Here is a 13,895-nt window from a genome sequence, read left to right as displayed (position 1 = left end):
CAGTGCCTTTGAACTTGGGGCAGAACCGAATTGAATCCAATGTAGTTCATTATGGACCATCCATGCTGAACATTTTTGAAATCAATACAGGTAGTTGCCCCAGCACATGATACAACCATGCTGAAAGCAGCAGGTCTGTTTCCAGCCCATCTCCACTATGCATTTAAAACAATATCATACCACATACATAGTCATGATTTCCCCCAAAGGATTCTGGGAACTGTAGTTTGTTAAGGGTGCTATGAGTTGTTAGGAGACCCCTGTGTTAGAATTCCTGCTCCATGATTGCAGTCATGGGACTTCTGTCTATCACATGACGGTATATGTTTTGACTCCACAGAGTGGGAAGTGACAGAGGCAGGATGTTTGTGTTACTGTGTTCCGTGAAGTGGGACTATTGTCCTTTGTTTTTTTCTCTTTGCTGTCTGATGTTAGAGAGAGAGGGAGCCATGTTGCAGTGCTCCGTGTGTGTTTATATGTAAATAAAGTAGATTAGCCAAAATGCTGAGTTGCTGAGGTCTGTTATGCTTGATGCGCAAACTCTGTGGATCCCTAAGTGTGCCGGTATCGGTTAGCATTGGTCGCTGTGATGTTTGGGCTGAAGAAAGCTTTTGAAGTTCCTGAACGATTGACCAGGAGGGAGAGAACATGCCAGTCGGCCATGTGTCTCTACCAGGGTCCTACTCGAGTGTAGGCTGAGCTCCTGACACCCTATCCCTCCCCATAGAGCTAAAATTCCCAGTGTTCTGTGAGAAGAAGGAATGATGGTTAAACCACTCTGGAAACTGAAGCTCTGTGAGGAGAATAGGAATATCCTAACAACTTGCACAGTCCCCAGAATTCTTAGGGGGAAGCCAAGTCTATTAAAGTGGTTTAGCGCATACAGGGCTTGGAACACTGACTGAATGCTTGAGGAATAGGGTCAGTCCAAGACAATCTGTTGCCTTATTTATTTGTTTATTGTATTCTGTTGCCTGAGCTGAAGAATGATGGTGCTTTCCACATAACGAAGAAAACTGAACTGGAAACTGAATCTTCAGTGTGACAAGATAGCATCTCCCACCATACCTGAGGGCAGCCGATCAGCTTAAAGGGCTCAGGAAGGCTGCACGACACACAAAACATCTGTCCTCCAACATAAGGAAACAGCCCAATCATACCCTGCCTAATAAGTAATGAGTTCAGGAATTCACTCTCTGCCAATTCAGACTTGCACAAATTCAGACATGCACTCAGTGCACCTCTCCTGGACTAACGTATAGATCAGAACGCGTACATTCAGATTTCTTATTTCTCTAAATTTTACAGTACAGTTCTCAGCTCAATGTATCAAAATACAGTTAAAAATAATTTTGCAAGGAGAAATGTATAATTAAATATGCGCAGGGTTTGTTTGTTTCCCCCCCAAAGGTGCAGATTAATTCAGAAACGGGAAAGAATTGATTCATGGATGAAAACATGCAAAAGCAACACAGGCCTATTGGGGAATGCTATGCAAGTTGCCCTCAGTTCCACAGAAGAAAGGTGGGGTGTTAAGTACAATAAATTAATAGTGCCCTGCGTTGAGAAAAAACTTTGGAAAGTACAAGGGGGAGGGAGAAAGATCAGAACTGACAGTACCAGACAGGGCTATACTTGGGACATTAACATTTGCAGTTTCAATCAGACACCACATGAAAAGTTTACTGTGGGGAGGCTGCATTAAAAGGACTATTTCAAGAAGACATTTGATTTAATGTGGCAGCATCTGCAAGCTGTGAGCTAATGGACAGAAAACCCATTTTCCTGACAAGTAACATTTTTAAAAGGAGGGAAACCCACCTTTTAGAGCAGTAATTACTGTTTTTGGTTTTAATGGAAATCATGTTTTCTAGTGTATCCAGGGGGGCCATCTAGATTCATCTACTAGAATAAGCATTTGCTAAAATGCACGTTCTTCGCTGTGTCACTTCACGACGCCAGCAAAGATGGATGCGGCAAATTATTCCCTGCACAAATCTGTATTAACAAATGGCTAGCGTTGCAAGACAAATGTGAAGAAGCCGAGCAAACTATGGATGAAAGTCTGTTCGGTACGGTAAGCTCAGCGTTATCTTGCTTTCAGCATCACCACACTCCCGAAACACAACTTGTGTAACCCATCAAGCTGAACTTTACTCAACCAGCCATTTATAGTGCCTTGCCAAGGGCTTGACATTTACACCTCCACTGTTATTTTCAGTTCTGGGCAACAGCAACAATAAAAAATAAAAATGTAACAGGCCTACACAACTTTTTATCAAGCATCTGTTAGGACATCATGGGTGGCTGGTGGACTGCTTGATGGATCACAAGTTGTGTAGGCCTGATATAACAAGGGCAGAGTGGAGACATATCGTGGTGGGGGCTGATCTGCTTGGGGGTAAGACAAAAATGCACAAAATAGCTCACCAGAGAAGCATCAAAGGGACAGCGCTAATGTAAGGCAGCCTTGAGAACATTTTCGTCCACTGCCTTGCATTCGTACCAGTGGTGGATAAAAATAGAGAAGCAAATATGGTCCCGCACCCCACTGCACAAGGTGATTCCCATATTAGGGATGGGAGAGGAATTCGATTCAGAATTTTAACGAAACCTACATAATTCGCACATTCTGAAACAAACATCGGCCCAATCCAAGCTACCCTTTAAAATCCACAATTCTCTGAATTTTGTGGTGCAGCTTCCCAACTAAATAATGTGTAAAGGGTAAAGGTAAAGGGACCCCTGACCATTAGGTCCAGTCGTGGCCGACTCTGGGGTTGCGGGGCTCATCTCGCTTTACTGGCCGAGGGAGCCGGCATACAGCTTCCGGGTCATGTGGCCAGCATGACTAAGCCGCTTCTGGCGAATCAGAGCAGCACACGGAAACGCCGTTTACCTTCCCGCCGGAGCGGTACCTATTTATCTACTTGCACTTTGACGTGCTTTCGAACTGCTAGGTTGGCAGGATAAATAATGTGTACAAGAATGCAAATATTGGTGAAACTGGCATACAAAAATGCCTAATATTAGGGGGAGCTGCTTGCAAAATGTGTATATCTAGCAAAATTGCCTTAAAACTGTCTATCAGGGGGAAAATGCTGTTGAATGTTCATGAGGACTTAAAAATAAATAAATCATGAACCGATGCTGAAATGTGGAGAGCTGAACTTAAGGCTGGGGAAATGAGAAACCGAGAGAAACTTAATTTCTTCCACCACTAGCTGTCCCCACCTCACTTCTGCCTCAACCCCACCAACACACTTCGCTTCAAGGTTCCAAAATCATACCCTAGGGGCATGTTCTCCTTGGAGAAGTCTTCTCCTGGGGACTGAGACCACTTGCCCTTGCCTCTTTGACTACTTCTCCCTGCCCCAATGTCCCCTAAATGTACCCCAGTGGCAGAGGTGGGTGCTCCCAGTCCCCAGAGAGGACTGGAACCACAAGTCCCAGAATCCCCAAATGGGAAACTGACACTCCATGCCTACTCTATGTTACTTAGGAAGCATCAGTTTCCCACTAGGTATTCTGGGACTTGTAGTCCTAGTTCCCAGTGGGAAAAGATTGACCCAAGTTAGAAGCAGCAATAGAAGCACTAGCATCTAGTAGGCTCCTTTCAAACCTATCCCTATCCATGATTAGGAGTGGGCTGGAATCAGCCACAAACCTTCAAAGTCTAACACTATCCAGTATACTACATTGGCCCTGTGATACAGGGTTTCTGCAGCTGTGGCATATCTGAGCTTATTTTCATATCGTACCTCAAATGCAATCATTTCTTTGGTAGTAAGCTTGAAGCTCTTTCTTGAGTGTTGTGCATTATCTCCCGACAGCAGTTCAATAACCTGCTTTGTAGCTGACAGATAAAGTGAGCAGCCCAAGCAGCTTCACGGTGTAACAAATTAACCTGCACCTATTGGTGTCCGGCAAGAAAACACTGAAAGGATACAGCATCACCATCAAATCCCATCCCCACAATTTTTTTGCTGGCTGTCCCATGATCATATTATAAAGTAGTTGTTATAAATCAATCACTGTTGGGAGTTGTTTATTTCTGTTTTCCAATATATTTCTTATCAATAAAAAAAACTGGTGTGGCGCAAGCAAATTTTTATTCTAAAATTGTGGCCCGGGGGTGGGGTAGGGGAGTGTGAGAACCACTGCATTATGGTCTGAGAGCTGCAAATCAAGTCATTTCATTTAGGAGTTTGCAATATCAAAATGTTCAGGAATCTCTTTTGCATGAACTCTCCACAGCTTTTTTTAAAATTCACAGCAGTTAATGTTTTGCAAGAAAATATCAACCCCAACTGGGTGGTATTCAACTGAGTTTTACTCAGAGGAGACCCACCCTGGGACCTTAGGGCAAAGAGTGGGTGATAAATAAATAATCGCAGAGAGAAGAAATGCCATGGTGCATCTGCAGCAGCACAACCGGACTCCTTTATCTGCCCCAGTTGCAACAAAACATGTCTTTCCCACATCAGTCTCTACGGCCACAGCAGGCGCTGCAACCTTCCAACAATTAGACCTCACCACCAAAGGTGCATTCCTACATTGTATCCCAAGGAAGATGGATGCCAACCTGTGACTGAGTTCAGTAAATGAATGTCCACAGGTCTACGCTGAGTAAAACTTAATTGAATACAACCCATGATATTAAGTATTTTATACCTTTATCCACCCTCATCTTATAAATCCAACAGCATTTATAATAGGGACAATTTTAAAAAAGTAACCTGCTAATTTTAAATCTGGAGTATTTGCTTGAGAATTCCATGCATCATTTTCGTCAACTCCAAGAGACACTGCCTTGGTCTGCAATCCTACCCCTTTTTACCTGGGAAAAAGCCTCACTGTTCAGTGGGACTTATTTGTGATTAGATGTGGTTAGGATTGCAGCTGTGATCTGCAACTCATACCCCATGTATTTTTAAAAGGGAAATTACAGCCACATTTCCAGACACTTCAAGATGTTTGTGTCATACCAGCTAGCACAAATATACATATTTTTAAGGGGAGGGGGTACGATTGTTTAAGAGGCAACAGCAGACATTTATGAATGTTTGTAAGACATATGGTAGATGCCAGAGCCACTCTTTCTTGCTATTGGCAAATTTTGCTGTGAAATTTGTTTCCATAATTAATGTGTTTTGAAGTGAAGTGACCTTATGTAACAACAGAATAGGCCTTAATTATTGTCGGTGATTAATCCATTCTGTTGGTTTTATTTTTAATCCTGTTATCCTAAAATTAATTTCCAATTTAAAGGTCATTTTACACATTGGTGATATCGCATATGGCAATGCTGAGCCTCTCTTTCTTGTGAGAAATAAGAGTATCTGATTATCAAAGACACAGAGTGACTATCCACTGCCCTATATGACAGGCTGGGTGATTCTATCCATTTCTGTATCCCCACCCACCTAATCTGTGTGTATAAGGCAAAACTGCAGTTCTTTGGATAAATCCATAGCATTTTAAAGCACCGGGCCAGTTGCCCATCCAGTCCAGCCTAGTGTTCTCACCAGATGCCTATGGAAAGCCAGCAAGCAGGATCTGAATCACTTTCCCCTCTGGTGGTTTCCAACAACTGGTATTCAGAAGCAGATAGTGAATATAACCATCAAGGTAGATAGCCTTGATGGCAGCCTTATCCTCCATGAACTTGTCTAACCCTCTTTTGAAGCCATCCAAGTGCCATCACCGGGAGTGCCATGGGATTGATTCCCTAGGAGGGGATTATTTAAGACTGGAGATGATACAGGACTTGGTCCCAGTGTTGCTTCATTGGAACATGGTCTTAGTCTTCCGGAAAGAGGTGTTAGTGCAAGGCCAGGGATAAGCAGTATACCCAGAATGCAGTGGCTGCTATATAATCCACGTGCGTATGTCAAATAATAATAATAATAATAATTTATTATTTATACCCCATCCATCTGGCTGGGTTTCCCCAGCCACTCTGGACTGCTCCCAACAGAATATTAAAAACACGATAAAACATCAAACATTAAAAACTTCCCTAAACAGGGCTGCATTCAGGTGTCTTCTAAAAGTCAGATACAGTCATACCTCATGCTACGTTTGCATCATGATACGTTTTTTCAGGTTGCGTCCCGCGGCAACCCAGAAATACCAGAAAGGGTTACTTCCGGGTTTCGCCGCTCGCGCATGCGCAGACGTGCAAAATGACGTCATGTGCATGCGCAGAAGCAGTGAATCGCAACCTGCGCGTGCACAGACGCGCCGCTGTGGGTTGTGTTCTGCTCATGTTGCGAACGGGCCTCCGGAACGGATCCTGTTCGCAACCAGATGTACCACTGTAGTTGTTTCTTTCCTTGACATCTGATGGGAGGGCGTTCCACAGGGCAGGCGCCACTACCAAGAAACCCTCTGCCTGGTTCCTTGTAACCCTAGCCATGAGGGAACTGCAGAAGGCCCTCAGAGCTGGACCTCAGTGTCTGGGCAGAACGACGGGGGTGGAGACACTCCTTCAGGTATACTGGGCTGAGGCCGTTTAGTGCTTTAAAGATCAGCACCAACACTTTTAATTGAGCTCGGAAACGTACTGGGAGTCTAGCAGGGAGGAGGCAGTGCAGAGCAGAAGCTAAATGTCTGCAAGAAGTGGTGAAGGCAAGCTTTGTTGGGGCAGGGTGGCGTTGAAATGACAGAGCTAGATTTCCAGAGCTGGAGAGTGGGCACAGCGAAAGCTTTGATCTCTGGAGATGAGCCAGCCCACCCTAAGCCAAGGTCAAGGCTGGCAGGTCTTTAGCTGTCCCAAGGACAGTAGAGATGTTAAATATACTTTGCTTTTTCAGAAGGGGAGTTTTTGCACATTCCCATTGAATGTAATAGAATATCAAACTTCCAAGTGACTTCAATTGGATTATATGATCCTAGCTTCATAACACTTGGGTCAAGATCTCAATGCCCTGTGAGTTAAGCAGGAAATGGTTCCCTTTTGAAGTCAGTCTCGGGAACTAAGAATACAAGCAATATTAACTTTTTAAGGTGTTAAATGACCTCCTTCTGGGAAATTTGATGCAACAAAAGAGCGGGGAAGGCTCCCATTTACAGACGTTCTTACCAAATAGGGACCCATGCTATGAATGCAAATGGAAGTTTCCCCTGCTTTGCGTATCTACAAATCCAGCACCCAGGACTCCTCATGCAGCTCCTGTTACTGGATTGGAATTTTTGGATTGTGCACATTTCTAAATATGCATCCTAAAATATACATTTTAACACATTTGGGTGAATATTTTTGAGCAAAGAATTGTATTGCGAAATCTGGAGAAGCGCAAGATCTGAAGGATAAGTATGTTCTGATCTGTGTATTAGTCTAGGAGGTGTGAATTAAACGTGCAGACCAAATGAAATTCTTCTCCATTCTTAGTCATGCATACAGTATTTTTATCATTGGGAACATTGGGGAAATAATACAGCTTCTTGCATTGCAACCCTATTCATTTCTACTTGGAAATAAATCCCACTGAGCACAATGGGCTATCAAATAAGTGTGCATGGGATATAAAATCTCCAAAAGGAATTGCACTCTTGATTCTTCCTCTCACCATCATTCCTTACATAATCCAAATAAGTTGGTCTATAGGAGGAACAATTGAAGCAAAAGAAAGCACTTAAGTCCTCCCTGATTTCAGCTTAAGTCTCATTTGAAATCAATGAGTTACAGAAATGCTTTAGTGAGACAGTTTGCAGAAATCTTTATTTTTCCTCTACCAAGATGTATATAAGTTAGAAGTGGGGATTTTTAAAAAACATAAAACCTATTTTTCCACCAAGCAGCAGATTCCTTTTGTCATATTATAACCCTGATGGATTCAAAAGTAAGGTGAGAAAGGGGCTGATGCTAGCCCAAAAATCTAAGCAGAGCATCTTGGTGGCTGTAAGCTCTTAGTATCTCCAGACTCCCCAAAGGGCCTTGCTGGATTGCAGCCTAGAGGACTGATTAATAGTTTTCAGCAGCAATGGGTAGTACAGCAGGATATCAAGTCAACTGCACACACATAAAGCCTCCAATATACATTTAATTGGACACCTACCTCAAACCACTGCCCATGCGACTGCATTTTCAGGATGACACAAGGATCTGGCTTGGAGAGGGCATCTCTGTCTGATATGCTTTTGCATGCGACTCTCAGTTCCACCTTCGTCAGACATGGGCTGCTAAAGATCCCCAGAGTATTGGCCGCTGATTCATAGATGTTGCTCATTTTCTGCATTCTCTGTGGGAAAAGAGGGAAAGGTTCAATGGTAAAACCACTTTTAAACAGGAACACTGTATTCTTGTATCCGGAGGGAGAATCTTCAGTTTTCAAATAAGGGACAATTTCTAACCAATGAACCAAGCATGTTTGCTCGGTGTAGTCTTTGGTTACAAAACCAAATGGCACTCAGGGCCTGAACATGATAAATCAATGAAATCAGAGCCGTCTTTCCCATTGGTGTTAGTGGTTCGTTGCGCCAGGGCGCTGGTCTCTCAGGGGCGCCCTAGTGAGTGGGGGAGCTGCGCAGCTTTGCTGGCAACCTCCCCTTTCCCTGCATGCCCAACAGCTGTGCCCCGCCAACTATATGACTGGCAGGCATGCAGCTTCCCTCCCAAGCCTCTCCATCTGCTAAAGATGGCCCTGCTCCCGGTCATTGTCCTCCTCCTGCTTCCTGGCAAAAGGCGGTGCGCAGCCTTCCCGGGTGCCCCAACACCGGAGAGCATGTCCACCAGCACGTTTTCCTGTTTGATCGCCGCCGCCACGCCAGGGATTGGGGCGGTGGGGGAGGCAGAGGACATTTTCCACCGTCCCCTCCCTTGTTTTGGAGTTGCCAGGGGGGCGCTGGAGGGATCTTTGCACCACGGCACCGGATATGCTTAAGACGGCCCAGAATGAAATTATTATTTCTACTCCTACTACTCTGAAGTACACACAGATCTCTTTTTTTTTAATGAATATTTATTAAATTTTCCAATTTTATATAAAGACAAAAAGAAAAAGAAAAATATTAAAAACAATTCAGTTTCAATAACAGTTTTTCAGTCCCATGTTTCTTTGACTTCCTCATACCTCCCCTTCTTGTTCTCTAGTTCAATTTGTTAATTCAGCAAATCCTAATCTCTTAACATTCCTTTTAAAATATCACCTTATTTTCCACTCAACTTTTTTTTTTAAATTTAGTAACAAAAACCATTATAATCCCCATTATCTTTATCATAACAGCTGGAGACCACCAAAGTTCAAACCAACATCTTTTCAAAGTTCATTAATTTTATAATATTTCTGTAGATATTCCTTAAATTTCTTCCAATCTTCTTCTGCTGACTTTTCTCCCTGGTCGCGGATTCTGCCGGTCATTTCTGCCAGTCCCATACAGTCAATCAACTTCATCTGCCATTCTTCCAGAGTGGGTAAATCTTGAGTCTTCCAGTGCTTTGCTATAAGTATTCTTGCTGCCGTTGAAGTACACACAGATCTCACTACCTGAACACAATGTGTTTTCAGGAAATCATTTGTTAGGTGAACGTTTGCATAACAAGTTGATGATATCCATTGATTCCTATGGGGAATTTTAAGGCTGCTTATTTGTTTAGAGCACACACAGGTCCAGCTGTTTGGATATCTAAATCTGTGGTGTGTATAGCGAGGTTTGAGTACTAATTGCTCATGTCTGTTGCCGGGGTGAGGAGACAGGAATATTGGAGTGGGAGAGGTATTGCGGTGGAGTGGAGTAGCTGGAATTTTGAACAGCAGCACTCTATTCAACAACAGTTTGTTGCAGTCCCACTTGCAATACTGACAGTGAATTTCATGCTTCATATCCGTCACACATGCAATAAAACTGGTGACTTACAGAATGCAGAAGGACAATGATCTTTTGAAATGATATTGGTATATTCAGTTGGTATAGAGATAGCAGCGGCAGAAAGCACAGTGTTAAGAAGGATGAGCTGGAACACAAATCTTCCATTCAAATATCAGCTCGGCCATGAGCGCAGTAGGTGGCCTTAGATAAACTACTGGCATTTTCCCTTACGTCACCATTCATAATAACTTAAGGGCATAAGAGGATCCTTTCTGGGTTCCTACCTAGTCCAGCATTCTCTTTCCCACAGTGGCCAACCAGATGTACATGGCGAGGCCAGGAGCCAAGCGATAAGTGCAACACTTGTGTGCTGCACAGCAACTGGTATTCAGAGGCATGCTGTCTCTGACCCTGGACAGGTAGCCATCACAAGTAGCCAGCGATTCTCCAGGGATATCCATGGTGGTTGTAATGATTGCTAGAACCATGCATGTGAAAGTGTGCTGAACAAAACTTGTTCTCCAGCAAAGACTGATCATCTCCCAGCCAAATCTGGGGAGCTGTTTGCTCTCGTGGCAGCAATGCATCCTCTGTGCATTGGTGCCAGCCTTATTGCAACGTGCCTCTTCCCGGGGGATAGTTGGGCTGTTATTCTTTGGCTGTTGAATCCCCACTTTTAAAAAAATCTCTCACCAGAATGTATGTAGCTGCACATTCACAGGTTGCTATTGCATTGGATTTTAAATAAGCATCCTTGGCATTATTATGAATTTATGGCAGGGGTGCAGAAACTCAGCCATAGCTGCCAGGTCACACCCCACACTGACTTGGCTCTGCACTCTTCTCTAGTGATTTCACTTGGCTGGAATGTGCCCTTGTATTTCACAAATACTAGAATCAGATTTTTTCTTCTAATTTTTAAAATGAGCTTTGTCTTCCTTTTCCCCCCTTTTTGTTCTCTTATCTACTTTGCTTTTGTTTATTGCTTTGCTTTGTTCGTCAATGTCCTCTACTGTGGGTTAATGAGGGTACTCACATGAAGGTGATGGATGGTTGTTGAAGGACCCTGTGTGAGAGGCATAGAAGGGAAGACCTCCCAGGGTGGGAGAAGAAAGAGAAGCTCCGAGCTGGGAGCTGGGAGCTGGGAGCTGGGAGCTGGGAGCTGGGAGCTTCTGTGTGAGACAAGGGTTAAGATCTACCTTTGAGAGAGGGCTTTGAAGTTTGCTTGCCTGGATGGAGGATGGAGAGTTTCTCTCCATATCCACTATTCCCACACCCTCCACTGCCATGCGGCCCCCAGAAAGTTACCCAAGAGAGAATGTTGCCCTTGGCTGGGAAAAGCTTCAACAACCCTGGTTTATGGGTTGGCCATTAACTGGTGGGGATTGTCTTGCTAAAGTACCAGTATGTCAAGGCAGTGGCATCAGGGAGTGTTGAATTTTGAAACTTGCTAGGGGATAGATGTCCACAGCTTCAGAGTTACAAAATTATTGGAAAGTTTTGTGTCCTTTCCATCTCAAGCGAGCAACCGGGGGGGGGGGTGAGGAGAGTATCATCACCCCATTCTGCTACATTCTAGGTTATTTAAAACATTGCACTTGTTCCACCTTTCCAAACAGATTAGATGGGGTGTTAACATTTGCATCATTCCAATCTCACAAGACTCTTGAAATGTACTGCAATAGGGCTGGTAATGATTACACCTAAAAACAAACCAACCTGGATGACTTCAGTATCAGGAGAGGTGGAGGGAAATCTCTCCAAGGAACAGAACCTGATTGCCTCATTCCGCTCGGATCTAATAAATTTATTTTCTCCTCCTTGATATAATACTATACAGTGGTGCCCCGCAAGACGAATGCCTCGCAAAACGAAAAACGCGCAAGACGAAAGGGTTTTTTGGTTTTTGTGTCGCTTCGCAAGACGATTTTCCCTATGGGCTTGCTTCGCAAGATGAAAACGTCTTGCGATTTTGTTTGCTTTTTTCCTAAAGCTGCTTGAAGAGGCGCAGTTGCGACAGACCGTGCTTCGCAAGACGAAAAACATCGCAAGACGAAAAGACTCGCGGAACGAATTAATTTCGTCTTGCGAGGCACCACTGTACACTTAACCTACTCCTTCTATATGCAGCATCCAAGGACAGAGTGGGGCTTGTGGTCATAGAATCATAGAATCATAGAGTTGGAAGAGACCACAAGGGCCATCGAGTCCAACCCCCTGCCAAGCAGGAAACAGGTCCTTCCTCTATTATTCCCATGACCCAGTCACTCTATTCCTACATTACTGAAACGGAGTTAGGAAGTAGCAGGAGGACCAAATAGCCCTTTGCTACTGGCCCTTAAGTGTAATCACTAATTTGCAATATTCCAGTAAAGTTTGAATGCATGGAAGTTGGGAGGATAAGAAAAGTACAGTGGTACCTTGGGTTAAGAACTTAATTCGTTCTGGAGGTCCGTTCTTAACCGGAAACTGTTCTTAACCTGAGGTGCCACTTTAGCTAATGGGGCCTCCCACTGCCGCCGCGCGATTTCTGTTCTCATCCTGAAGCAAAGTTCTTAACCCGAGGTACTATTTCTGGGTTAGCAGAGTCTGTAACCTGAAGCAACTGTAACCCAAGGTACCACTGTATTTTATAGCACCTTTGATCACACCCAAACCAGACTGCATAAAAGGCAGATAAGCGGAATATTCTGCTGCATCTTAAATGGAGAATTATGTACGAATAGTTGTTATTATAGCTTGCTTTAGTATTTCCTCCTCCAATGTTTCACCAGCACATTAGTATTTTATTCGCCCCTTCCTTCAGTCCTTCCCTGGTGAGAAGCTAGTATTTCTGAGAGGGAGATAGTACAGAAACATGATGGGTTTGAGGAGGAAGTGTCCTCTCTAGGTCACACCGTAATGCATTTTTCATTCACTGCCACGTTGATTTCATTTTCCCTTTCTTTCATCAGGGAAAAAGGTACATCATGTCACCTAGGGACTCCCTTGCAGAGTCATTTCTCATTAACCAGTGACACACCTCATGGCAGAAGAGATAGCTGGAAAAGAGACCCATACACAAATAGAAGGTGATTCAAAAAAAGGATTTTTATATATATATAAAAGAAAAACCTTACGTAAAAGAGAAAAAAAATCCTTACTGGGAAAGGAGGAAATATGTAATCAACAAGGCTAGGGATTGTTTGTATCTGAGTATAGATGCCAAAGTACAAAATACAAACTAGTTCCTTTGGCCGGGGGGGGGGGCACATGAAATTCGACGAATTAGAATCTGCCTGCCTGCCTCATACTTCTCCCTCCTAGACACACTTGATGGGGACACATGACAGATTGAAATTTATTTTATATCTCTCCTGGTATGCCCCACGGAGAGCCTCAAGGTCCATAAATAGCAACACCCTAGTGGTCCCAGGCTCTAAGGAACTTAGATTAGCCTCAACCAGAGCCAGGGCCTTTTCAACACTGGCTCCGGCCTGGTGGAATGCTCTGTCTCATGAGACCAGGGCCCTGCAGGATCTGATTTCTTTCCGCAGGGCCTGTAAGACAGAGTTGTTCCACCTGGCCTTTGGCTTGGAGCCAATTTGATTCCCTCCCCCTCTTTCTTTTACCTTTTTCCTTTCTCCTCCTATGATGAGGCTGCATTTTAATATTTTATTGTTTCAATATTTTAATGTTGTATTTTAATCTTGTTTTTAAGTTGTATTCATTCAACTTGTTTTTATTATTGCTTGCTAGCCGCCCTGAGCCTGGCCTTGGCTGGGGAGGGCAGGGTATAAATAAAAATTATTATTATTATTATTATTTGTATCAGCCACTGCAATTTTTGCACAGAGTACATCAAACTTAAAGTACAACTGAACAGCTACAATTGCCAAATGAAAGACTGTACAAATTAAGACTCAGAGAGCACCATAGTAGCCCTTATTTTAATGGTAGCTGCTATAAGTGTTGCTGTTGCACATGCTTTCAAATAACATGATTCACTTTTGAGTATGAAAACCAGAGCAGTGACATTATAGATTTATTGTGCCCTAGAACTGCTGCTTGGAAATTCAGCTACATGCCTTAGGGTAATGGTT

General features: G+C 43.6%; 1 protein-coding gene and 1 long non-coding RNA gene across 6 annotated transcripts in view; both read right to left on the bottom strand.

Annotated features, from left to right (window-relative positions):
* The window catches only part of CPNE4 (copine 4), a 246,331-nt gene that overhangs the window by 123,771 nt on the left and 108,665 nt on the right, over positions 1-13,895 (bottom strand). For all 5 annotated transcript variants that reach the window (XM_083578069.1, XM_083578073.1, XM_083578070.1 and 2 more), the window contains one exon: positions 8,064-8,246. In XM_083578069.1, coding sequence (XP_083434195.1) covers positions 8,064-8,243 — 180 coding nt within the window. In that variant the 5' untranslated portion in view covers positions 8,244-8,246. The remainder of the gene's footprint in view (positions 1-8,063; positions 8,247-13,895) is intronic.
* LOC310745633 overlaps positions 1-13,895 on the bottom strand; it is a 233,552-nt gene that overhangs the window by 166,880 nt on the left and 52,777 nt on the right. The gene's annotated exons all lie outside the window — the stretch shown is intronic.

Source organism: Podarcis filfolensis (genome assembly GCF_964270895.1).
Source record: "Podarcis filfolensis genome assembly, chromosome: 12".
Classification (NCBI taxonomy): Eukaryota; Metazoa; Chordata; class Lepidosauria; order Squamata; family Lacertidae; genus Podarcis; species Podarcis filfolensis.
The sequence above is the reverse complement of the archived record's forward strand: the minus strand, read 5'-3'. Positions and strand labels throughout refer to the sequence as shown.